Source organism: Scyliorhinus canicula, chromosome 2 (assembly GCF_902713615.1).
Source record: "Scyliorhinus canicula chromosome 2, sScyCan1.1, whole genome shotgun sequence".
NCBI classification, from domain to species: domain Eukaryota; kingdom Metazoa; phylum Chordata; class Chondrichthyes; order Carcharhiniformes; family Scyliorhinidae; genus Scyliorhinus; species Scyliorhinus canicula.
Window position 1 is genome coordinate 181,548,382 of NC_052147.1, and position 27,177 is coordinate 181,575,558.

Below are 27,177 nucleotides of genomic sequence, written 5' to 3' on the forward strand. Positions count from 1 at the left end.
AGAGGAGCTAGGAGGGGGAGTGTGGGTCAGCGATATGCTAGAGTTTCTCAGTCTGGAGAAAATCAAGTTCGCTGAGAGGATCAATACAGGGATTCGCCCAGAGTTGGCAGCCGTTCATCAATTTCTTTAACAAAAACTGAACGTCAGCAGTAAGGGAGGAAAGGGAAAAAGGAGTGGGGGGGGGGGGATAGGAGGCATGGTAATATTAAATAAGGACAGGGAATTTAGTATACGGGTAATTGGGGACAGGGCAGGAGAAATGGGGTACGTGGTTTATTGTTTGTTATTTTAGGGAGTATTTTGTGCGTCGACCTGCGTGGTTGTTTTAGAAATGTCAATATGTTAAATTGTGAAAATTACAAATGCTTCAATAAAATATTTTCTAAAAACAAGATTTTTTAAAAAGGTGACACATGTACATTATCTATTTTAAACCTTGTTCTTTCTCAGACTTTGGCTTTTTTCTCCAACCCCCCTGCTGCCACATGGAGTCAGCTTTCTGAGGTACTGAGTTGGCAGTTCTCCTCTGTCACCAAGCGAGGCCTTAATGCTGAACAGCTCGGCATGCTGGGAGAGAAGTTGCTAGGTAGGAAAATCAATAACCGGATTTATTCAAAAGGAAAAGCGTGTCGCCCTACTCTTGGGAGAGGGAACAGCAAATCATAGTAGACTCATGGAGGAACAGAAGCATCTGTAGCACCTGTGTCATTTTAAATTGTGCTAGTGAAAAGGAAATGCCTTGGCTGTCCTTAAGCTTTGAAAGTAGCAACATTTTATTAGTGTCCACCTGCATATTGACTCCATATGTAATGCAATTTGGTTGAGCCATTTTTCCTCTGGGTGAGTGAGCTGTTAAGATTAGCTGCTGTATTAAACCCAGACTTTGAGCGGTCCACTTGGAGTGCAAGCATTTAAATACAGATGTTTGGACTATATAACACCTGATGGTGAGTGCATAGATCAAGAACTTTTAACAATATTCTGTGTAATTTGTTAAAAATATTGTTATCTTCAATGTTCTGGTTCATACCAATCTTCCTAAAATTTTGAGTCATGTATTTTTGCCCTCCCTATTTTTGAAATGTTCAGTATTTAATATACTCACTGCATCTGTCAATACATAGACATGCATGCATATGTTTTGCTTAAGTTTAAAAGCAATAGAATAGGGGGCAGCACGGTGGCATAATGGTTAGCACTGCCGCCTCATGGCGCTGAGGTCCCAGGTTTGATCCCAGCTCTGGTCCCAGCTCTGGGTCACTGTCCGTGTGGAGTTTGGAGATTCTCCTCGTGTTTGCGTGGGTTTCGCCCCCACACCCCAAAGATGTGCAGGGTAGGTGGACTGGCCACGCTAAATTGCCCCTTAATTGGAAAAAATGAATTGGGTATTCTAAATTTATTTTGTAAAAAAGCAATAGAATAAATAATATTCAATCTTAAACATAATAATCCAAGAATGTGTATGCAGCCAAGTAAGTTGTTGACCACTTTTTCCCCCTACATTATATTAAGTGACATAGTAGCTGTGTTTTTAACAAAGACGGAGGGAGTAACATAAATGATCACCAATGCGTCACTTTGTGCTATACAAAATAGCTAGTAGAAAACATGGAATCTTGCAAACATATCATCTTATCAAAAATGCTAATTTAAAACTGTTAATTTAAAACTGTTATTTGAAAGCATACATTTGTAAAAATGTGAAATACCAGATTAGTCTTCTGTGTCTTAGGTACAAATAATAGCTTCAATGACAGTACTATTCCATGGACACGATTCTGCAAGGTAACTAGTTAACTCTAAATCAAAGTTATTGCTGCTAATTTAATTTGAAATGGCACATTCCCTTTGAATAAATTTTATGATGTTGCAGGAGAATCTGAACGAGAAGCCTTTCTCTTTCTGGCTTTGGATTGAAGGGATCTTGGAGTTAATCAAAAAGCACCTTCTGCCTCTCTGGAATGATGGGTAAGGAGAGTAACTTGAGCATAATATGAAACTTGTATAGTGAAGTAGATTTTTATCTGTGTTTCCTGTGTTTTTTAACAATATAAACCAACATCCTGAATGTGAGAAAACAAAACTTATGTTTTGATAATTTCAGGTGGATCATGGGATTTGTGAGTAAGGAAAAAGAACGTGCTCTGCTGAAGGGCAAACAGCCGGGTACGTTTTTACTGAGGTTCAGCGAGAGCAGTAGGGAAGGTGCCATTACTTTTACCTGGGTGGAAATGTCGCTAAGTGGTGAGTGAAGTAAATTCTCTTGGTGGGTCAGAAATTTGTTGGTCTTCAAGAAGACACTAATTTAAAAAAAATAAAAAGCAGTGAATAAGCAAATTTAATGTAGTTTGTGCTTTACTGTTGGAGTTCAAATTTTAAAATGGTAAATTATTAACTCTGCTTCTCTTAGAGTTATACAGCACAGAACAGGCCCGTTGGTAAATTAAATTTGTGCCGGTCAAAAACAACCACCTAAACTATTCTAATCCCATTTCCCAGCACTTGGTCCATAGCTTTGTATGCCTTGAATTGCAAGTGCACATCTAAATACTTCTTAAATGTTAGGAAGCGAGTTCCAAACTCCACCACCCTCTGGGTAAATATGTTTTTCCGCACGTCCCCTCTAAACCTCTTGTCCCTAACTGTAAAACTATGCCCCCTGGTCATTGATCCCTCCATCAAGGGGAAAAGCTTATTCCAGTCTATTATACCTCTGCCCCTCCTAATTTTATACATCTCGCTCATGTTCTCTCTCTCACTTCCCCCCCCAGTCTTCTCTGCTCCAAGGAAAACTAAGTCTATCCAATCTCTCCATTACTAAAACTCTCCATCCCAGGCAGCATCCTGGTAAATTTCCTTTGCACCCTTTTTCAGTGCTATCGCACCCCTCCTATAATGTGGATTTCAGAACTGCACATAATACATGAGTTCCAACATAATGTCCCTGCTCTTGTACTCTATGCCTTGGCTGATTTAATAAAGGCGAGTATACTATATGCCTTCTTAACCACTATATATCCACCTACTCTGCTACCTTAAGGGGCAGGTGCACATGTACACCATAGTCCTTCTGATCCTCGGTGCTTCCCAGGATCCTGTCATTTATCATGTATTACCTTGCGCTTGGACAGGACAAACGAGGCATTACCTCACACTTATCCAGATTGAATTCCATTTGCCACTGACCAGTCCATCTATATCCTACTGTAATCGAAGGCTATCCTCCTCACTATTTACCACCCCACCAATTTTCGTATCATCCACATACTTCCTGATCACCCTCGTACACTCGTATCTATAAATCATTTATATAACCACAAACAGCAAGGGCCCCAACACTGATCCCTGTGGGACTTCACTGGGCACAGGCTTCCAGTCAGGGAAAACAACCCCCTACCACCACCCTCTGCTTCTGCCACTCGGCCAATTTTGGATACAATTTGCCAAATTTCCATGGATTCCATGGGCTCCTGTCGCTATCAAGTCTTCCATTTGGGATCTTATCAAAGTCCAAGTAGAATACATCAAATTTATATCCCTCCTCTACAATCCTGGTCACCTCTTTGGAAAATTCAATAAAGTTGGTCAGACATGACCTCCCCTTAACAAGACCATGCTGACTGTTGTTGATAATACCTGCCTCTCCAAATGCAGATTAATTCTGTCTCTCAGAAGCATTTCCAATAGTTTCTCCACCATTAAGGTTAGACTGACAGGCCTATAGCTTCCTGGTTTATCCCTCCCTTCTTGAATAATGCTACCACATTGGCTATTCTCCAGTCCTCTGGTACCTGTCCTGTGGCCAGAGAGAAATTGAAAATTAGTCCCAGAGCCCCTGCTATTTCCTCCCTTGCCTTACTTAACAGCCTGGGATATATTTCATCTGGCTGTGGAGATTTGTCTACTGCTAATCTCTAATTTTATCACAGTCCTATCTAGATAGGTTCTTGATTAATAAGGGGATCAGGGGTTATGGGGATGACAAAAATAGCCATGATTGAATGGCGGAGCAGGCTCGATGGGTTGAGTGGCCTAATGCTGTCGTCTTGTGGTTCCTGAATTCTATACCCACACTGTCCCTCTCACGAGTGAACACTTGACACAATGAAATGAAATGAAATGAAAATCGCTTATTGTCACGAGTAGGCTTCAGTGAAGTTACTGTGAAAAGCCCCTAGTCGCCACAATCCGGCGCCTGTCCAGGGAGGCTGGTACGGGAATCGAACCGTGCTGCTGGCCTGCTTGGTCTGCTTTAAAAGCCAGTGAAGGTGTTCATTTAGAACCTGAGCAACATCCTCCAGCTCCACACAATTACCACTGTAGCCCTTAATGGGCTCTACTCTTTCCGTAGTTATCCTTTTACCCTCAATGTACTCGTCAAACAACTTAGGATTTTCCTTTATTTTATCTACCAGTATCATTTCATGACCCCAATATTAAAAGAAATTAAATTTCCACCAACCGTATTTTTTAAAGGAAATCCTTTTGGGAACTGAGGTGACTAACAAACCGGAATATACAAGTTTTTAGATTTAAAAAAAAATGCTTGAAGGTTTTTTGTTTTGTTAATCATTTAAAGAATGTAATGTGTGGGATGTATTTAAAGTGTATGTCTCCTGGACCTGCAGGTAATAAGTAAGGACATTTCGGAGGTAGGGATTGGGGGAGGGGTGCAAAGAATGGAAATCCTCCTTTCCTGACTGCTGCCAGTGTTTTCAAATTGCCAGGTCTCCCCCCCCCCCCCCCCCCCCCCTTCCTGTTGGCTTCCCCACGTGTTATTGTGGCAGAGGCGGAATGAGGACCTTAAGTTGACACTAATTATCCATTGTAAGGACCTCTGTAAACCTAAAGAGTGGGTGGGCTGCCTGGCGCCTTACCCACAGCCCCGTGATATGGGGTCCGGCCTGTGGTGGATGGGAAGGTGATGGGCTGGTCACCTGCTTTATTCTGGTTTCTGTTTTTCTCTTTCCTATCCCACCCCCCCTGTACCCATGCCTCCAAATATGCCAATTGGAGAGGGGGGGGGCTTTAAAATTCAACGCTACGAGTGGAATGGGGAGAATAAAGCCGCAGTAGATTTCACACTAATGTATGCCAACTTCAAACTTTAGATTTAGACCTGAAAATCAAAGACTGATTATTTTTACCCTGTCACTTCATGTGTATATTTTACACACTTGTGTACACCACACTCCATTGGGTTGGAAATATTCCTCAAATTGCATATCACATGCAGGCAGGCCCATCTGGGGGAAAATGTTGTTTTTTCCCCTCCCAAAACTTGCAACTCTCTCTCTAACTTTTTTTTTCCTCCTAGATGAGTCCCAGTTTCACTCAGTCGAACCATACACAAAGCATCAACTGTCAGCGGTAACCTTCCCAGACATCATTCGCAATTACAAAGTTATGGCAGCTGAAAATATTCCTGAAAATCCATTGAAGTATTTGTATCCCGAGGTCCCCAAAGATCAGGCATTCGGAAAGTATTACTCCAGACCAAAAGATCGTAAGTAAAGAATTGGATCGCTTTTAATTTAAATAATAATCGCTACAATAGCATTGGACTTCTTGAAGATCTGACGAAGACTGATAAGATTTTAACTAATACAATATAATTAAATTAGTTGTGACTGTGCATCCATCCATTTGAATGTTTCTGTTATAGATACCAGCAATGATGGAACTGGAGGGATAAGATGAACTTACAGTATACAATTTAAAAGTCCAGAAACTTGCAGTGAAGTGCGGCCAACCGATTTCACCAAAAAGCCTAACTGTTAACAGAAATTCTTTACCTCTAATTGTGGGTCAAATTTCTTTCGAGTTTGTGGTGTTCAGTTGGTTCCAACAAGGATCTTTTTGGGGTGGGGTGTGGAGAGGACAAGGTGGACTATGAATTCTGGAAGTGGGGGTCGGGAAGGAGAAGAGTGGGAAAGTAGAGGAGAAAGAAACTCCCTCAAAACTTTTCTTTTTGTTGCTATAAATTGTCCAACAATATAGCAACAACAATACGAAAATGTTCCGGGAATGATGCCTGTTTAGTTGTTTAGAAATCCACCAATTCAGTCCCGGCGCCAACACTTGGTTTCTGAAACGGAGAATCCCGCCCTTAGTATTTCTTTTTGTGTTGTTTTTTGTCTGCTTATTTATATCATCATAAGGATGGCTGAAGAACTATAATATAATAATCTTTATTAGTGTCACAAGAAGGCTTACATTAACACTCCAATGAAGTTACTGTGGAAATCCCCATGTCGCCATACCCTGGCGCCTGTTCGGGTACACGGAGGGAGAAGTCAGAATGTCCACTTCACCTAACAGTGGTCTTTCGGGACTTGTGGAAGGAAACCACACGCAGATACTGAGAACGTGCAGACTCTGCACAGACAGTGAACCAAGTCGGGAATCCAACCTGGGACCCAGGTGCTGTGAAGCAACAGTTCGAACCACTGTGCTACCATGCTGCTCTGTTCAACCCTTCAGAAGAACCCTTTGTCTTGTCAAATTTAAATCTGCCATGCTGCTGGAATCATAGAATTTACAGTGCAGAAGGAGGCCAGTCGGCCCATTGAGTCTGCACTGGCCCTTGGAAAGAACACCCTCCCTAACCCCACACCTCCACCCTAACCCCACACCTCCACCCTAACCCCACACCTCCACCCTATCCACACCTAACTTTTTTAACCCTCCCTAACCCCACACCTCCACCCTAACCCCACACCTCCACCCTAACCCCACACCTCCACCCTATCCACACTTAACTTTTTTTTTTGCACACTAAGGACAATTTTGCACAGCCAATCCACCTAACCTGCACATCTTTGGACAGCGGGGGAAAACCGGAGCACCCGGAGGAAACCCACAAAGACACTGGGAGAACGTGCAGACTTCACACAGACAGTGACCCAAGTGGGAATCTAATCTGGGACCCAGGAGCTGTGAAACAACAATGCTAACCACTATGCTGCCCCCCCCCCCCCCCCCATGGAGATCACATCACAGGGGCACAATGCCTCCAGTCACTTCAGCGTGTAGCCAAGTGCAGTTGGACATGGTGCTTATGTAGACATCCCCTGCATGCAATGGAAATCTCTGAAAAGATGCTAAACATTTCTATTGGCTGATGTGACAACCAATTGCCAAATTTCAACCATGTGGGTCCTTTGGTGGAATTTGTTTGCCATTCAGCAGAGGATTAGCATGCAGCTAATTGAGGGGCCCAGCACTGATATATTTGAATAACTCCTGCTATTGCAAAGTCTCTGGAAGCAGTATTTTTGGGAAGTTGCAGTGATCTCCTGCATTCAGCAGCATGTGTTGCCATATCCAAAAAGGGAGGGTAGAGGCTGCAGCAGGTAAGGTATTTGTATGCCAATATCTGAGCTGGTGTCCCTTCATCAATGGTGTGGTGTTGCACTCATTCCTCATCCTGGGACTGCTGTGTCTGAAATTAGATCCAAGGTTGGTGGAGTGGCAGATAGTGTTGAGGATTGTCCGAGGATACAGAAGGTTGGAGACTTGGAACAGAGACATTACAATTGGGAGTTTAATCTGGACAAAGGATGTAATGCATTTTGGTAGGTCTAACATAAGAGGGGAAATAAATGGCAAAACTCTTAGGAATATAGAAAGTCAGAGAGATCTGGTGCAGGTCTATAGTTCTTTGAAAGTGGCAACGGAAGTGGACAAGGTAGTTGAGAAAGCATATGGAATGCTTGCCTTCATAGGATGGGGCATCGAGTATAAAAATTGGCAAGTCATGCTACAGTTATATAGAACCTTGGTTAGGCCGCACTTGAAATATTGCACACAATTCTGGTCACCACACTACCAGAAGGATGTGGAGGCTATGGAGAGGGAGCAGAGACGGTTTACCAGGATGTTGCCTGGTCTGGAAGGTGTTAGCTATGTGGAGAGGCTGAATAGACACTGACTGTTTTCATTAGAATGACTGAGGTTCAGGGAAGACCTCCTAGAGGTCTACAAGATCTAGGGGCATGGATAGAGTGGATGGGCAGGCACTCTTTCTCATGGTGGGGGTGTCAGCCACTAAGGGGCATAGGATTAAGGTCCATGGGACAAAGTTAAGATGTGCGAGGCAAGTTTTGTTTTAGAGGTTGCCGAGTGCCTGGAATGGCTACCAGGAGAGGTTGTGGAAGCAGACATTCAAAAGGCATCTTGACAAATATGGATAGGATGGGTATGGAGGGATGCGGCACTAGGAAGTGGTGCGGGTTTAGGCCAAGGGTGGTAGTATGACCGGCACAGGCGTGGAGAGCTGAAGGGCCTGTTCTTTTGCTGTATTGTTCTTTGTTCGTTGAAAATCAGAAGGGAGAAGGTTGGGGTGAGGGTGAAGTGGAAAGTAAGAGGTCCATGATCACACAATCTGCAGCTTGCTCGTCATGCCAAATTATAATAAGGGTGAGCTGGGAGTTGATAAGGGACCTTAGGCAGTAATATACTGTCATGTTGACGTTCTCAGCAATGTTGGGTGCCACAGGCTCCATCATAGAAGAGGGTGCATCATATTGCCTGCTGCTGAGCTCTGTCAAATCCAGCACTGGCAGATTACAAATCACAAACCACTGAGCCCTAAAACCAGGGCAGACCAATATCTAGCCCTAAATGTTTTTGGAGAGTTGAGCGGCAGCAGCTTCACTGTTCAAACATTTAAATTAATTCCAGATAGGTTTATCAATTTGGAAGAGCGCACATCAAAACCCACCTTCACATCACACTCCATTCCAGGTAATGAAGTTAAACCAGCACCTGGCCCACTCACTTGCAGGCTGATAATTTATAAGGGAATATTGGTGACCTTGGAGAAGGAAATAGTTTTTATTTTTAAGCTTAAAAATGCCCTTGAATGGGAATAGTTTATATGGTTTATTTGATTCTTAACCTGACACTTGTATGTTTTTTGCATTCAGAAAGGATTTCAGCAGATGAAAGTTCCATGACCACCCTTCAAATTATTTGCCATCTTGATGCTTTATTCAGTTTATGTCTCTGATCATTTTAACCAGCAGACTTGCCCCTTTGGCAGTGCTGTTCGTCACCCAGAGCTGTTGCCCATTGAATTTAATCACGACTGAAGTAGGTCATTGGAATGGTTCAATTCCTATGACTTGTGGTTCTCAAAGTAAGTTAGTCAAAAAGGTTGAGTGGTCCTCTGATGTTCTGACTCCTTACCACCCCCCGCTTAGGTTGTCAGTGTAAACTGTCAAAAATGTAAATGAAAGATTCTTGATTCTCCTTTATTTTAGCTTCAGAGCCGATGGATGTAGATGACTCCAAGGCCAGCGGTTACATAAAGACTGAACTGATCTCAGTGTCTGAAGTGTAAGTGACTTACCTTTTTTGTTTTTGCTCCTTTTTTCTTTAAATTCTTTTAATGCAAGTAATGTGTATATTTTGTCCATTGTCTTTTTTTTTGGACAATTCATACTAATTTAATGCAAGTTCTTGGAACAAATCAAAATGATGGACCTGCAAACTTGTTTGGGGGGGGGGGGGGGGGGGGGGGAACAGTCAGATGGTGTTAGTTCAATTTTGAAGCTTGTTCTTCATGGGTAATTCAGAAAGAAGTGACTAATATTAAGTTATTATGCATCTTATTTAAATGCATTGCTGATATCATCAGTGAGTACTGTGACATCATTAGTTACCTCTGTATATTTGTATTTAATTGTCATTGGTTCTAATTCTTACTGTTATTTCTATATTTTGTTAGTTGCTCTGGGTTTTGAGTCCATTCTATGTATTGCACGTTTTGCGGCGTTTTGGAAGACATGCTTTGGAACAGACTAATGTGTGGCATTAACAAGGGCAGCATTCAGTGTTTTTTGCTGTGAAAAGCCACACTTAGACTCTAGAAATTTCTCAGGGCATGGAAATGGCTGCCAATAGTGCAAAAGATATTCAGTGCACTGCATCAAGACCATAAGACCATAAGACATAGGAGTGGAAGTAATGCCATTCGGCCCATCGAGTCCAGTCCGCCATTCAATCATGGCTGATGGGCATTTCAACTCCACCTACCAGCATTCTCCCCGTAGCCCTTAATTCCTCGCGACATCAAGAATTTATCTATCTCTGCCTTGAAGCCATTTAGCGTCCCGGCCTCCACTGCACTCCGCGGCAATGAATTCCACAGGCCCACCACTCTCTGGCTGAAGAAATGTCTCCGCATTTCTGTTCTGAATTTACCCCCTCTAATTCTAAGGCTGTGCCCACGGGTCCTTGTCTCCTCACCTAACGGAAACAGTTTCTTTGCGTCCACCCTTTCTAAGCCATGTATTATCTTGTAAGTTTCTATTAGATCTCCCCTTAACCTTCTAAACTCCAATGAATACAATCCCAGGATCCTCAGCCGTTCATCATATGTTAGACCCGCCATTCCAGGGATCATCCGTGTGAATCTCCGCTGGACACGCTCCAGTGCCAGTATGTCCTTCCTGAGATGTGGGGCCCAAAACTGGACACAGTACTCCAAATGGGGCCTAACCAGAGCCTTATAAAGGCTCAGTAGCACATCGCTGCTTTTATATTCCAACCCTCTTAAGATAAATGACAACATTGCATTCGCTTTCTTAATCACAGATTCAACCTGCATGTTTACCTTTAGGGAATCCTTGACTAGCACTCCCAGATCCCTTTGTACTTTGGCATTATGAATTTTCTCACCGTTTAGAAAGTAGTCTATGCTTGGATTCTTTTTTCCAAAGTGCAAGACCTCACATTTTCTCACGTTGAATTGCATCAGCCATTTCCTGCACCACTCTCCCAAACTGTCTAGATCCTTCTGCAGCCTCCCCACTTCCTCAGCACTACCTGCCTGACCACCTAACTTCGTATCATCGGCAAACTTCGCTAGAATGCCCCCAGTCCCTTCATCCAGATCATTAATATATATGGTGAACAGCTGTGGCCCCAACACTGAACCCTGTGGGACACCGCTGGTCACCGGCTGCCATTCCGAAAAAGAACCTTTTATCCCAACTCTCTGCCTTCTGTCAGACAGCCAATCCTCAACCCATGCCAGTAGCTCACCTCGAACACCATGGGCCCTCACCTTACTCAGCAGCCTCCTGTGTGGCACCTTATCAAAGGCCTTTTGGAAATCCAGATAGACCACATCCACTGGGTTTCCCTGGTCTAACCTACTTGTCACCTCCTCAAAGAATTCTTTTTTTTTTAATAATTTTTATTGAGAAATTTTGATTTTATACAACAATAACGCACCTTAGTAAAATACCGAAAATAACAATAATATTAACAATCATATACATTCGCCCCATCCCCATGAACAACCCAGCATTTTAACAACAACGCAAATTAACACACTATAAAGTTACAGAATAAACAGTACAATAATGCACCCCCCCCCCCCCCCCCCCCAGGTTGCTGCTGCTATTGACCCAGTTACCTACCTCAGAGCCAGGAAGTCCAGAAAAGGCTGCCATCGTTTATAGAACCCTTGTGTTGATCCTCTCAGGGCAAATTTGACCTTTTCCAATTTTATAAATCCTGCCATGTCACTGATCCAGGTCTCCACGCTTGGGGGCCTCGCATCCTTCCACTGTAGCAGAATCCTTCGACGGGCTACTAGGGACGCAAAGGCCAGGACCCCGGCCTCTTTCGCCTCCTGCACTCCCGGCTCCACCCCAACCCCACAAATCGCGAGTCCCCACCCTGGCTTGACCCTGGATCCAACCACCCTCGACACCGTCCCCGCCACCCCCTTCCAGAATTCTTCCAGTGCTGGGCATGCCCAGAACATATGGGCGTGGTTCGCAGGACTCCCCGAGTTCGCACTTGTCCTCACCCCCGAAGAACCTACTCATCCTAGTCCCAGACATGTGGGCCCGGTGCAGCACCTTAAATTGGATGAGACTAAGCCTCGCACATGAGGAGGAAGAGTTGACTCTCTCCAAGGCCTCCGCCCAAGTCCCATCCTCTATCTGCTCCCCGAGTTCCTCCTCCCATTTAGCCTTCAGCTCCTCCACTGACGACTCCTCCACCTCCTGCATTACCTTATAGATGTCAGACACCTTCCCCTCTCCTACCCACACCTCCGAAAGCACTCTGTCCATCGTCCCCTGCGAGGGCAGCAAAGGGAATCCCTCTACCTGTCGCCTAGCAAACGCCTTTACCTGCAGGTATCTGAACATGTTCCCCTGGGGAAGGCCAAATTTATCTTCCAGTTCCCCCAGGCCCGCAAACCTCCCGCCAATAAACAGGTCCCTCAATTTGCTGATGCCCGCCCTTTGCCATCCCCTGAATCCCCCATCCGTGTTCCCCGGGATGAACCGATGGTTGCCACCCAGTGGAGCCTCCATCGAGCCCCCTGTTTCCCCCCGATGCCGTCTCCACTGTCCCCAGATTCTTAGGGTCGCCGCCACCACCGGGCTCGTGGTAACCCTCTTGGGGGAGAGCGGCAACCTCAAAGAATTCTAACAGGTTCGTCAGGCACGACCTCCCCTTACTAAATCCATGTTGACTTGTTCTAATCCGACGCTGCTCTTCCAAGAATTTAGAAATCTCATCCTTAACGATCGATTCTAGAATTTTACCAACAACCGAGGTTAGGCTAATTGGCCTATAATTTTCCATCTTTTGTCTTGATCCTTTCTTGAACAAGGGGGTTACAACAGCGATCTTCCAATCGTCCGGGACTTTCCCTGACTCCAGTGATTTTTGAAAGATCTCAACCAACGCTTCCGCTATTTCTTCAGCCACCTCTCTCAGAACTCTAGGGTGTAGCCCATCGTGGCCAGGAGATTTGTCAATTTTAAGACCTTTTAGCTTTTTTAGCACCATCTCTTTTGTAATGGCAACCATACTCAACTCAGCCCCCTGACCCTCTATAATTTTTGGGATATTACTCATGTCTTCCACTGTGAAGACAGACGCAAAGTACTTATTAAGTTCTCCAGCCATTTCCTTGTTTCCCATCACTAGCCTTCCGGAATCAGTTTGAATTGGCCCAATGTCTACTTTGGCCTGTCGTTTGTTTCTTATGTATTGAAAGAAACTTTTACTATCATTTCTTATATTACTGGCTAGCCTGCCTTCATATTTGATCCTCTCCTTCCTTATTTGTCTCTTTGTTAACCTCTGTTTGTTTTTGTAGCCTTCCCAATCTTCTGATATCCCAGTGCTTTTGGCCACTTTATAGTATCTCTCTTTTTCTTTGATACATTTCCTGACCTCCTTTGTCAGCCATGGCTGTCTAATCCCTCCCCGGATAATCTTTCTTTTCTTGGGGATGAACCTCTGTACAGTGTCCTCAATTATACATACAAACTCCTGCCATTTTTGCTCTGCTGTCTTCCCCACTAGGGTCTGCTTCCAGTCTATTTTCACCAGTTCCTCTCTCATGCCCTCGTAATTACCTTTATTTAACTGTAACACCATTACATCCGATTTTGCCTTCTCTCTTTCAAACTGCAGACTGAACTCAACCATATTATGATCGCTGCTTCCTAAGTGTTCCCTTACTTTAAGATCCTTTATAAAGTCTGGTTCATTACATAGCACTAGGTCCAGAATAGCCTGCTCCCTTGTGGGCTCCATGACAAGCTGTTCCAAAAAGCCATCTTGTAAGCATTCCATGAATTCCTTTTCTTTGGATCCACTGGCTACGTTATTTACCCAATCCACCTGCATATTGAAGTCCCCCATGATCACTGTGACCTTGCCTTTCTGACATGCCTTTTCTATTTCCCGGTACATGTTGCGCCCCTGGTCCTGACCACTGTTAGGAGGTCTGTACATAACTCCCATTATGGTTTTTTTGCCTTTGTGGTTCCTCAATTCTACCCACACAGACTCCACATCATCCGACCCTATGTCGTTTAGTGCCATAGATTTAATTTTGTTCTTAACTAACAAGGCAACCCCACCCCCTCGGCCGACCTCCCTGTCTTTTCGATAGGTTGTATATCCTTGGATGTTTAACTGCCAGTCCTGAACCCCCTGCAGCCATGTCTCTGTGATGCCTACCACATCATAATCATTCACGATGATCTGTGCCATTAGTTCGTCTACTTTGTTACAAATGCTACGAGCATTCAGGTAAAGTACCTTAATGCTAACTTTCTTATCATTACAGATATTGGAAGTCCTAAGATGTCCAAAGTTATCCTTCCTTTTTGTTGAATTCCTAGTCTGCATCAAGCTTAAATCCACCTGCCTACATGTTATCCTCCTGCGTATCTTGCCATTTAACTCCATGCTCCCTGTCGCTTTCACTTTCCCTTCCCCCCCCCAACTCAGAAGTTTAAAGTCCTACTGACCACCCTATTTATCCTCTTTGCTAGAACACTGGTTCCAGATCGGTTCAGGTGGAGACCGTCCCAACGGTACAGATCCCCCCGGTTCCAAAACTGATGCCAATGTCCCATGAAGTGGAATCCCTCTTTCCCACACCAATCCCTTAGCCACGTGTTTACTTCCCTAATTTTCTTGTCCCTATGCCAATTGGCACGTGGCTCGGGCAGTAATCCGGAGATTATGACCCTTGAGGACCTGTATTTCAATTTTCTTCCTATTGCTTGATAGTCCCCGAACAGGTCCTCCACCCTAGCTTTACCTATGTTGTTAGTCCCAACGTGGACCACAACAACTGGATCCTCCCCCTCCCGCTCCAATATCCTTTCAAGCCGGTCAGAGATGTCCCGCACCCTGGCACCGGGCAGGCAACACACCATGCGAGACTCCCGATCCGGCTTGCATAGGATACTATCTGTCCCCCGAATTATAGAATCCCCTATAACAACTACTTGTCTTTTTACTCCCCCCTCTTGAATGGCCTTCTGCACCATGGTACCGTGGTCAGTTGGCTCATCCTGTCCAGAGCCCTTTTCCTCATCCATACAGGGAGCAAGAGTCTCATACCTGTTGGACAAGGTCAAGGGCTGAGGCTCCTGCACTCCTGAACTCAGGTTCCCCCTGCCTACCTCACTAACAGTCACACTCTGAAATCCCTGATCACTTACTGAATGTGAATTACTTAATCTCCCAGGTGTGACTGCCTCCTGAAACAAAGTGTCCAGGTAACTCTCCCCCTCCCGGATGTGCCGCAGTGTTTGAAGCTCAGATTCCAGATCATCAACTCTGAGCCGGAGTTCTTCCAGCAACCAACACTTGCTGCAGATGTGGTCATTGCCATTCACAAGGGGAACAGCCAGCTCCCACATCATACAGCTACAGCACATCACCTGCCCAGCCATCTCTGATTAGTTAATTAATTTATTACTTTGTATAAATTTCAGTTTAAAAAAAAACAAACTTGGATACCTCTGCTATAGTCTTTTTCAACCTAGTTCTGGTTAACAAATAAGAAAAATAAAAATAATAATGCAATAAGGAACTCACCTGCTCACCCCAATGGGTCTTATTATTAGGTTAGAGGAGGAGGGTGGGTAGTGTCTCGGGTGCTTGACTTCCGTCAAACTCCTTGGGTCACTGATGCAGGTGCACCTTCAACTTACGCTGACCGCACTGCACGTATTCAAATCTCCCCGGAACAGCCAACCAGAAGCTCTGCTCTGCTGCCCCCTGCTGAATGCTTGACTTCCGTCGAACTCCTTGGGTCACTGATGCAGGTGCACCTTCAACTTACGCTGACCGCACTGCACGTATTCAAATCTCCCCGGAACAGCCAACCAGAAGCTCTGCTCTGCTGCCCCCTGCTGAATGCTTGACTTCCGTCGAACTCCTTGGGTCACTGATGCAGGTGCACCTTCAACTTAACGCTGACCGCACTGCACGTATTCAAATCTCCCCGGAACAGCCAACCAGAAGCTCTGCTCTGCTGTAGCAAATCAAGTAGCAAAATAAGCTGCAAGTAAAAAGGTAAAGACAATGGAGTGTTTTATGTGGAAGGTCACTCTGCGAATTATTGTACGTTTATGGATGCTGTTTGTCACCAGTGCAACAAGAAGCAGCATTTAACAAAGTGGCTGGTGTGAAGAGAAAGTCAAAGGCTAAGCAGAGAACTTCAAATGCAAGGAGGCCCCAGTCGACGGTGCATCACTTTGAAAGCTTTGACCAGGCAGAGGAGCTCTATAACATGTTCAATGAGTAAGGGCGTTCTGCTACAGTGGAAGTCCATGGACACAAAATCACAATGGAGGTGGACACCGGAGCCTCTGCATTGATAATCAATGAGTAGACCTTCAGGAAGATTTGAGGCTCCAAGCAGGCACCAGCAGGAATCAACCTTCAGATGCACACTGGTGAGACTATACCATTGCTTGGGAGTGTTGGAAGTAGACATGGCATACAACAGCCAAGAAGAGCACAGCTCTTGGTGGTAAAAGGGCATGACGACTGGCTCCGGAATATTCAGTTGAACTGCGTTGAAATAAAGAACACAAAGTGACACAGGATATCATTCAGAAATATCCTGAGGTGAGTTTTTCTTTTCCTTCACGCCATGAAAGGCAAAGTGGAGGAGTTGGAGTGGCCGCAAAGGCTAAGAACCATGGCGTCCCTTCGGTTTTGACTCTGGGCAGCTCTAATTGGTTCTGTTCTTAAAAGTGATGGTACTGTCCACATAAGTTAGAATTACAAACTTGCCGTTAATCAGGTTTCCAAGCTGAATGCTGACCTGTTGCCGATGGTAGAAGATGCGTTACTGACTCTTGCAGGAGGCAAGGGTATTCAACACATGAGCCAGGCATGTCGACAATTCTTGAGAAAGAGAAAAATCAGTACATGACCATCAACATGCATGTAGGGTTGATCAGTGTATAATTGTTTGGTTGTTGGCGTATCCTCCAGTCAAGTGATCTTCCAAAAAACGATGGACAACAGGGGCCTCACGGTAGCATGGTGGTTAGCATCAATGCTTCACAGCTCCAGGGTCCCAGGTTCGATTCCCGGCTGGTTCACTGTCTGTGTGGAGTCTGCACGTCCTCCCCGTGTGTGCGTGGGTTTCCTCCGGGTGCTCCGGTTTCCTCCCACAGTCCAAAGATGTGCGGGTTAGGTGGATTGGCCATGCTAAATTGCCCGTAGTGTAAGGTTAATGGGGGGGGATTGTTGGGTTACGGGTATACGGGTTACGTGGGTTTAAGTAGGGTGATCATTGCTCGGCACAACATCGAGGGCCGAAGGGCCTGTTCTGTGCTGTACTGTTCTATAAGTAAACCTGCTGGAGAGAGTAACTCAGGAGACTCCACAGCAGGACAAAGCAGTGGTGGTGTGAGCTCCAGAACAATCCATACAGAAATGAAACTTTGCATGACAAAGTAAGTTTGAGATCTGAGGATCAAGCAGGCTCACCTGTCGCATTAAAGGTAAGCAAAAATGGTGGGTCACGAAGTTTGGCTGGCTTGGGTCGTGACGGTCGGCCGGCATGGGTCACAGGCCGGTTGGTGAAAATGGATCCCTGGAAAAAAAAGTTTGAAAAACACTGATCTCGGGCACAGAAGAACACTTTCAACTGTGTATGTGCTGCTGCAATAAAATGTGCTAGTCCATTTTGATCCACACAGGGAATTTATTCTGTTGTGTGATACTCCCCCTATGATGTGTAATGGAGGGCCTGTCTGGAAAAACTCACAGGTTTTTCATCTAGAATGCTGAGGCTGAAAAGGGGTATTCACAGTTGGACAACGAAGGTCTAGCTATTGTTTTCGCAATGAAAAGATTCCATCAGTGTCTCCAATGATAGTTCATTCACCATGTGTACCGACCACAAGCCGTTAAATTAGTTTTTTCAGTGAGTAAAAATGTATTCCTCCCATGGTATCGGCAAGAATATAGCCCTGGACACGTAGAATGTAGAATTTACATTGCAAAAGGAGGCCATTCGGTCCATCCAATCTGCACTGGCCCCTGGAAAGCGCACCCCACCCAAGCCTACACCTCCAGCCTATTCCCATAACCCAGCCAAACCTTTTGGACACTAAGGGGCAATTTAGCAAGGCCCATTTATCATCTATCCTGCACATCTTTGGATTGTGGGAGGATATAGTCAATAGTTAAATATTTTAAAGCACATTGAACTAATGGTAATTTACTTCCAATGAGTCACTGTCAGTGCAGAATATCTTCAATACATCTACTAAAAATAGTGCATAAGCTTTTGCCATTTTACTCTCTTGCCAGTATGTGCGAAATTAGTGAAAGGAAACCAGAAAATATTACAAATGCTGTTTTCAAGTTGATGACCTTTCGTCCGAACTGGAGGCTATATTTAGAGACTAGGACAGATGAGAACAAAGGGGAAGGTCTGTGATAGGGTGGTAATTGGTGGGGGGGGGGGGGGGGGGGGGAGGGAGAGGGAAAGAGAAAGGGGGGAAGAGTTAGAAAACAAAAATGGGTTTGGAGGAGCTGGATAAGTTCTGATTAGCAAAATGTCAGTTGCAAGGTTTATCTTCCTGTATATTTGGTTGAAACATTAAGGTTATGGCAATAGTATATTTTAGTATAAAGGATTGACATTTTTCCTCCATGGATTTGAATTTGAGGTTTTTAAGATTGATAATTGTTTAGATATCCATGACTAATATGAAACATTTCAACACAATGTTCCAAGGTGCTTTACCAAACTATAAAACGAAACGACAATAGACATATTTTTAAGAGTCTTAAAATAGGAATTTTAAAGTGAGATAAATTAGAATTAGAATTAGAACAGTACAGCACAGAACAGGCCCTTCGGCCCTCGATGTTGTGCCGAGCAATGATCACCCTACTCAAACTCACGTATCCACCCTATACCCGTAACCCAACAACTCCCCCTTAACCTTACTTTTTAGGACACTACGGGCAATTTAGCATGGCCAATCCACCTAACCCGCACATCTTTGGACTGTGGGAGGAAACCGGAGCACCCGGAGGAAACCCACGCACACACGGGGAGGACGTGCAGACTCCACACAGACAGTGACCCAGCCGGGAACCGAACCTGGGACCCTGGAGCTGTGAAGCATTGATGCTAACCACCATGCTACCCTGCTGCCCCAAAGGCCAAGAGGTTTGAGTGAATTCCAGAGCTTGGGATCCAGGCATCTAAAGGCATGACGATGACCACAAGTGGTAGAACGATTGAAAACACGGATGCTGAGGCCAGAAATAAAGAGCGCAGATGTCTTTTGACAGTTGTCGCACTGGAAGAGCTTAGAGATAAGGGGCGAGTCCTTGGAGGGATTTCAAAATCAAAATCTTGTTGACCAGAAGATTATGTAGGTCGGTGAACGCTACTTTCGTGCAAGTTAGGACATGCAGCAGTTTTGAATGGCCTTCAGTTTACAGAGGGTAGAATATGGAAAACAAGCCAGGAGTGCATTGGAATAGTCCAAGCTAGAGTTGATTAGTGAGCGACGGATGAACTGATGCAGGGATAGAGTTGGGCAAGTTTATCAAAGTAGAAGTTAGGTGGTCTTGTAGCAGAGAATAACGGGGTTAGATATTGTAGCATACCTTGTACAGCGGATCAAATGATTCCATTAAAAAGGCAGCTTGGTATTTAAGTAACCTACCTGCTCACTAATTTGCCAAAGTACCTAGAGCATTAGAAAAGAAAAAAATACTGTGTTGGTTTATACCATATTTCAATGTTCCAATATTCCATGTTTTAAATTCATTGAATTAAAAGTCAATAGCTGGTGATCCAATGTTTTAGCACATTGACATTTTGCCGCTCGTTTACTGATTTTCAAAATCTTGTAGCCCTAAAGGCCTGGGGTTGAACTGAGAACAGGCTGGGGTTGAGGTGTGTTGTGCAATGTGGCAAGAATTCTGCTTCCATGAACATTGGATTCAGTGCTGGCAAGAAGGTGGTAGATTTGAATGACTATAACCAGGAAGAGATGAGATGATACATTCATAAATAGATACTTCTGTATTCTTCCGAAAATAGTTTACTTCAGGAGGGGGTTTTTCTTTCTTGTTGTTGTAGCAAGTCACTCTTTGATATGCTGACCATTCAGACTCGTACATAGAAAATAGCATGAGTCGGCCAATTTGGCACTCGGAGCCAGCTCCGCCATTCATTATGATCATGGATAATCATCCAACTCAGTAACCTGCTCCCATTCTCTCTTTCTCTCTCCCCCCCCCCCCCCCCCCCCCCCCCCCCCCATGTCCTTTGCGCCCCTTAACCCCAAGAGCTATATCTAACTTCTTCAAAATATACATTGTTTTGGCCTCAATTGCTTTCTGTGGTATTGAATTCCACAATTCCACAGGCTCACAACATTCTACATGAAGAAACTTTCCTTCTCAGTCCTAAATAGTTTACCCTATAGCATAGAAATGTCATTGCAGGAGCCCATCAAGTCTGCACTGGCCCTTGGAAAGAGCACCCTACCCAAGCCTCCACCCTATCCCTGTAACTCGGTAACACCAGCCAACGCTTTGGACACTAAGGGCAATTTAGCATGGCCAATCCACTTAACCTGCACTTCTTTGTACAATGGGAGGAAACCGGAGCACCCGGCAGAAACTCACGCATATACGGGGACAAAGTGCAATATCCTCCCTGCCATTGGGAACATCCATCCTGCATCCACCATGTCTAGTCCTGTTAGAATTTTCTAGGTTTCTGAGATCCTTAATTCTTCTAAACTCCAGCTAATGTAATCCTAACCGACTCGATCTCTTGTACGTCAGTCCCACCATCCTGGAATCAGTCTGGCAAACCTTTACTACATTCCCTGTAGAGCAAGAACATCCTTCCTCCGATAAGAAGACCAAAGTTGCGCACTCTATTCCAGGTGTGGTCTCATCAAGGCCCTATATAATTGCAGCAATATATACCTGCTCCTGTACTCTAATCCTCCTGCTATAAATACCAATGTACCATTTGCCACCTTTACTGCCTGCTGCACCTGCTTGCTCGAGGACACCTAGGTCTCGTTGCATTTCCCCCCTCTCAATCTTATTGCCATTCAGATAATCTGCCTTTGCTTTTGCTGCCAAGTGGATTCCATTTGTATTGCATCTGCCACGCAATTTCCCACTTGTGAGCCAGCAGTGTGCCACTACTGCTAACACCAGATGGTTCTGATAGTTAGTTACTCAAGAGGTGAAAGTGGAAAAAAAAACTTAGTAACTATTTGAAAAATCCAAATCCAGCCTTGCACAGACACCTTTCTCCCTCTCCCCTCCTTAAACCTTCTTAACTGCTCCCTGTAAATTTTCCTCTACTTTACAGCAGCTACTGCCATTAAAAGGGAAATGGGGGAGTGACGCCTCTCTGCACCCCAGTTACTCCATGACTATCCTGCTGGGGATCAACTTCGCTGATCCTGTCTCACCCAGTCTGAATGAGGCAGGTTGGGCGAGACTGGGGCTCAGGAATCCGGCCTGGGTAGGTATGGTAGTCTGCAGAAGTTACATTGCCTGTTCACTGACATCCCCAATCCATCATACTCAACTTGGGCCTCATAAATCATCATAGTTTCCTTTTATTTAGATTCAGGAACCTGATCTCAGATTGCAGATGTATTCCTTTCTTATTACACAATACCCAGTATTGGTACAGTGTACAAAAGCAAGTGAAGTTGTGATAAAGCTTTATAAAACACTGATTCAAACTCAACTGGAGTATTGCTTCTTGTTCTGTGCATGACATTTTAGGAAGAATGTGAAGGCATTAAATGGTTCCAGTGATGAGGAACTTTTGCATAGATAAATTGGGAGGGTTGGGCCTGTTTTCTTGGAGAAGAGCAGATTTAGAGGTGCTCAAAATCATGAGGGTTCTGAACAGAGTAGACTGGAGAGGAGGATCGAGAACCAGTGGACACTAATTAAAGTGATTGGCAAAATCCGTAACAGTGACATGAGGAAGAGCTTGCACAGCAAATGGCTAGGATCTGAAGTGCACGGTGTGTGAGGCAGATTTGATCAAGGCCTTCAAGAAAGAGTTGAATAACTATATTTGAAAAGAGAAAGCTTGCAGGGCGATGGGGATAAGACAGGGTGTGGGACTAGGTGAATTGTTATTGCAGACAGCCGGCACAGACATGACGGGCCAATGGCCTTCTCTCTTGTAGTCATTTACGATATGTCAGCTCCTGCAGTGTAATGTAAGAATCCAGTTTTCCCATTTGCCTAACAGTCAAAGTTGACTCAGTGTGAAATTTACAGCAGCAATAGATAAACCACACTGGAGAATAGAACTTGTGAGCTTCAATGTATTTCTGTACTTTTTAGCTGGAGCTCTGTTGTAGTACACCGATAATTCAGTCAGATGTAGGTTCATGCTCAACTCTAGGAATTTGAGCATATAATTTAGGCTGGTATTGTAATTAAGTATCGAGTGCATATTGTACTGTCAGAAGTGTCACCTTTCGGACTTCTGGTGGCGGCGATGTCCGAGTGAGCCGCACATTCGGTGGGCTCTCACTCCGGCGGGGCTGAACAGCTGATTCCCCGCGATAGCGGGACCACGGGGGCAGCAGAAAGGCTGCTGTGAAAGAAGAGGAGAGCGGGCTGCAGCAGATGGAAGTGTGGGAGGCCAGCAGGTGAGGAAGAAAGAGAGAGAGACGGAGGCAAGGAGGAAGCTGACCTGAAGGGTAAGATGGCGGACCCACGGACCTTCCTTCCTCCAGGACAAAGGGAAAAAAAAGTTTGGAGTTGCTGAGGAGGGACAGCTTGGACCCACTTCAGATGCCCAGGAGGTAAAATTTAAGGAGCTGGGCGAAGGAAAGCGGCAGCGAAGGCGCTGAGGAGCGGGCTGCGGCACATGGAACAGCGGGATTCCAGAAGGCAGAAGAAGGAGGAGAAAAAGGGACAGAGACAAGGACCTGAAGAAAATTACCTGGGACCTAAGATGGCAGACACACGGACACCGGACTCAGCAATCCAGCTGGCGCTGGATAACATGCTCCAGGTAATGAAGTCCAGTTTTGAAGCGGGACAGCTTGGACCCAATCCAGAAAGCGGTGGATCAGCTGAACCAGAGGCTGGACGCCCAGGACGTTAAAGTTAAGGAGCTGGGAGAGGCGGTGGAAGAGCAGGCGGATGCGCAAACGGTTGCAGCGCTAGAAGTGGACGGCCTGAAAGAGCGGCAGAGAAGACTGCTGGACAGAGTGGAGGAGCTGGAGAATAGAGTCCGCAGGAACAATCTGAGGATGGTCGGCCTCCCGGAGGGGGCAGAGTGAGCTGATGCTGCAGCGTTTGTAGCAGACCTGCTGAAGCAGCTGATGGGGGCCGAAGCCTTTCCGCGACCGCTGGAGCTGGAGGGGGCACACAGAGTGCAGGCAAGGCAGGGGCGGCCGGGCGGACCCCCCCCCCCCCGCCCGATGGTGATTAGGTTCCACAGGTTCGTGGACAAGGAGCGGGTGCTGCAGTGGGCAAAGAGCGCCAGGAGCAGCACGTGGAACAACAGTGTTCTCCGCATTTATCAAGACCTAAGCCAGGAGGTGGCTCGGCGGCGAGCAGCCTTTAAGAATGTCAAGGAGGTGCTGTTCAAGAAGCACGTGATGTTTGGTCTGCTGTTCCCAGCTCGGCTATGGGTCACGCACCAGGGTCAACACCACTACTTCTCCGAGCCCGAAGAAGCGATGGATTTTGTGAGGGACCTGGGGCTGGTCCCGAAAGGAGGCCCCAAGGACGCGAGTTAGGGCCTGAGGAGTTTTGTGGGAAGGAACGCCGAATGTGCCTGGACTGCTGCTCAACGGTTTGCTGGGCCAAAGGGGCCAAGCGGAACATTTGAGACTCTTTCCTTTGTTCATGGACATTTATGTGCTTTTTCTCTTTTTTCTGTGGTTTTTTCTTTTTTTTTTCCTGTTTGGGCTTTTTGTGCAGCTCGCGGAAGACACTGGAGCCAGCTTGCCCCAGTGGGTGGGGAGGAGGACGGGGAAACAAGGGGAATGGGACAGGAAGGCGCCGGAGTGTTGAGTCACCGGGCTAGCAGATTGGCTAGTCAAGGAAGTCAGATGGGGGGGGGGGGAAGTTACAGCCAGTAGATGGCAGGGGTGGGGGTATCGGGGGATGAGGTTAGGGGAGGGGGGGGGGGGGGTTGTTCTGCTGACGGGAGAGGGACTTGAAATAGGCACTGGAAAGGAGGTCGAGGGTGGAGGCAGCCAAAGGGCGGGCCAGGAATGGCGCAACGCACGGGTCAGGGGCCAGCCCGAGAAAGGCTATGGCTGACCGGCGGGGTGGGGGGTGTGGGATGTGCCCCCCGACCAGGCTGATCACCTGGAACGTCAAGGGACTGAATGGGCCGGTTAAGAGGGCGCGGGTGTTCGCGCACTTGCGGGCCCTGAGGGCGGACGTAATTATGTTGCAGGAGACACATCTGAAAGTGTCAGACCAGACCAGGCTAAGGAAGGGCCAGGTCTTCCACTCGGACTTGGACTCGAAGTCCAGAGGGGTGGCAATCATGATCAACAGGCGCGTGCAATTTGAGGCAGAGGGCATATCCGCAGACAGGGGCGGCAGATACCTGATGGTATGGGGCAGACTGGAGGGGAGAAGAGTGGTACTGGTGAATATATATGCCCCGAACTGGGATGACGTGGACTTCATTAAGAGTGCTGGGGAAGATCCCGGACTTGGATTCTCGCAGGCTAATAATGGGAGGGGACTTTAACATGGTCCTTGACCCGACTTTGGATCGGTCGTGTCCCAGAACGGGTAGACTCTCAGCAATGGCAAGGGAGCTGAAAGGGTTTATGGAGCAAATGGGGGCAGTGGACCCCTGGAGAGAGGGGCAGCCAACAGGAAGGGGCTACTCGTTTTACTCGCACGTCCATAAAGTATATTCCAGGATAGATTTCTTTGTACTAAGCAGGGACTGTATGGGGGAGGTAAAGAACACGGAATACTCAGCAATTACCATTTCAGACCATGCCCCGCATTGGGTGGACCTGCAGTTCGGGGGGCAAGCTATCAACACCCGCAATGGAGGCTAGATATGGGACTGCTGTCGGAGGAGGGGATCTGCGAGAGGCTTCGGAAATGTATAAAAAATTACCTGCAGGTGAATGACACTGGGGAGGTCTCAGCGGCGACCGTGTGGGAGGCGCTAAAGGCAGTAGTGCGGGGGGAGCTGATTTCAATTGGGGCCCACAGAGCCAAGGCAGACCGGGCAGAGATGGATAGATTGGTCAGGGAAATGGGTCGGATAGATGAAGAGCACGCGGAGTCCCCGGGGGAGGTTTTACTCGGGGAGAGGCAGAGGCTACAGGCGGAACTGGGGGCACTATCCATGAGCAGGGCCGTGGAACAGCTTGGGAAGGCGAGGGGAGTGGTGTACGAGTATGGGGAAAAGGCTAGCAGACTGTTAGCGCAGCAACTCAGGAGGAGGGAGGCGGCCAGGGAAATAGGTAGAGTGAGGGACGAGGGGGGGCGCAAAGTGGAGGATCCGGCAGAATTGAATAGGGTATTCCGGGACTTCTATCGTAAGCTGTATACTTCGGAGCCGCCGGAAGAACCGGAGGGGATGAAAAGGTTTCTGGACGGGTTAACATTCCCAACAGTTGGGGGGGGGGGGTGCGAGTGGAAGAGCTGGGGGCCCCGATTAGAGTAGAGGAGGTATTGGGGGGGCCTAAAGGCCATGCAGTCGGGGAAGTCCCCGGGGCCGGATGGATACCCAGTAGAGTTCTATAGGAAGTTCTCTGAGCTGGTGGGCTCGGTCTTGGCGAGGGTTTTCAATGAGGCACGGGACAGAGGGACCCTGCCGCCGACAATGTCACAAGCCACCATATCTCTGATATTGAAGCGGGGTAAAGACCCGGAGGTGTGTGGGTCCTACAGGCCAATCTCCCTGATTAATGTAGACGCCAAGCTCCTGGCAAAGGTACTGGCGGGTATAATGGAGGACTGTGTACCGGAGGTGATTGGGGAGGATCAAACGGGGTTCGTAAAAGGTAGGCAGCTGGCGGCCAATCTGAGGAGATTGCTCAATGTGATAATGATGCCCCCGGCGGGTAGAGAGGTGGAGGTAGTGGTGGCAATGGACGCCGAGAAGGCCTTTGACCGGGTGGAGTGGGACTATCTATGGGGGGTGCTCGGACGGTTTGGGTTCGGGGAGGGATTGGTGGATTGGATCAAATTATTATATCAGGCCCCGAGGGCCAGCGTCGGGACCAACAGAGAAGTGTCGGCGTACTTTAGGTTGTACCGAGGGACCAGGCAGGGCTGCCCGCTCTCCCCGCTGCTGTTTGCGCTGGCCATAGAGCCGCTGGCGATTGCGCTGACAGCCGCAGAGGGTTGGAAGGGGATGGTGAGGGGAGGGGTTGAACACAGGGTTTCTCTTTATGCAGACGACCTGCTCCTGTACGTGTCGGACCCAGTGGCCGGGATGGGAACTATACTGGGAATGCTGAGGGAGTTCGGCCAGTTCTCAGGATACAAATTAAATACGGTCAAGAGTGAAATGTTTGTGGTCCAAGCAAGGGGCCAGGAGAACAGATCGAGTGGGCTACCGTTTAGGCTAGTTGAGGAAAATTTCCGGTATTTGGGAATCCAGGTGGCACGAGACTGGGGCAGGCTGCATAAGTTAAATTTGGCCAGGGTGGTGGAGCAAATGAAGGGAGAGTTTCGGAGATGGGATGCACTCCCGCTGTCAGGGAGGGTGCAGACTGTAAAGATGACAATCCTCCCTCGATTTTTGTTTATTTTTCAGTGCCTCCCGATCTTTATCCCACAGTCCTTCTTCAAAAGAGTTAACGGGCTGATCATGAGCTTTGTCTGGGCAGGAAAGTCTCCGCGGGTGAAGAAGGCGATGTTGGAGAGGAACCGCAGCGAGGGAGGGCTGGCTTTGCCGAGTCTGGTCAATTATTACTGGGCGGCCAACATCGCTATGATAAGGAAGTGGATGGTGGGTACGGGGTCTATTTGGGAGCGGGTGGAGGCGGCTTCGTGCAGGGGCTCCAGTTTGGAAGCCCTGGTCACGGCTCCTCTACCGCTGCCGCCGACCAAGTACACCACCTGCCCGGTAGTGGTGGCGACCCTGCGGATATGGGGCCAGTGGAGGAGGCATGTGGGGGAGATGGGGGCGTTTGTCTGGGTGCCAATCTGCGACAACCATCGGTTTGCCCCCGGCAGAATGGATGGGGGGTTCCGAGTATGGCGGCGAGCAGGGGCGGGAAGGGTGGGTGATATGTTCCTGGAAGGGAGCTTCGCGAGTTTGAGGAGCTTGGAGGAGAAATTTGGGTTGGTATGGGGAAATGATTTTAGATACCTACAGTTGCGGGACTTTGTTCGTAG

The 27,177-nt window shown here is 46.8% G+C and overlaps 1 protein-coding gene across 6 annotated transcripts in view; it reads left to right on the forward strand.

The window, feature by feature from the left end:
• Positions 1–27,177, forward strand: part of LOC119961798 (signal transducer and activator of transcription 1-alpha/beta-like) — a 74,161-nt gene that overhangs the window by 35,638 nt on the left and 11,346 nt on the right. For 5 of the 6 annotated variants that reach the window (XM_038789130.1, XM_038789133.1, XM_038789134.1 and 2 more), the window contains 6 exons: positions 451–586; positions 1,733–1,785; positions 1,874–1,968; positions 2,105–2,244; positions 5,318–5,506; positions 9,267–9,342. In XM_038789130.1, coding sequence (XP_038645058.1) covers positions 451–586; positions 1,733–1,785; positions 1,874–1,968; positions 2,105–2,244; positions 5,318–5,506; positions 9,267–9,342 — 689 coding nt within the window. Of the gene's footprint in view, positions 1–450; positions 587–1,732; positions 1,786–1,873; positions 1,969–2,104; positions 2,245–5,317; positions 5,507–9,266; positions 9,347–27,177 lie in introns of those variants that run through there. The other variant, XM_038789136.1, reaches the window with a different exon arrangement.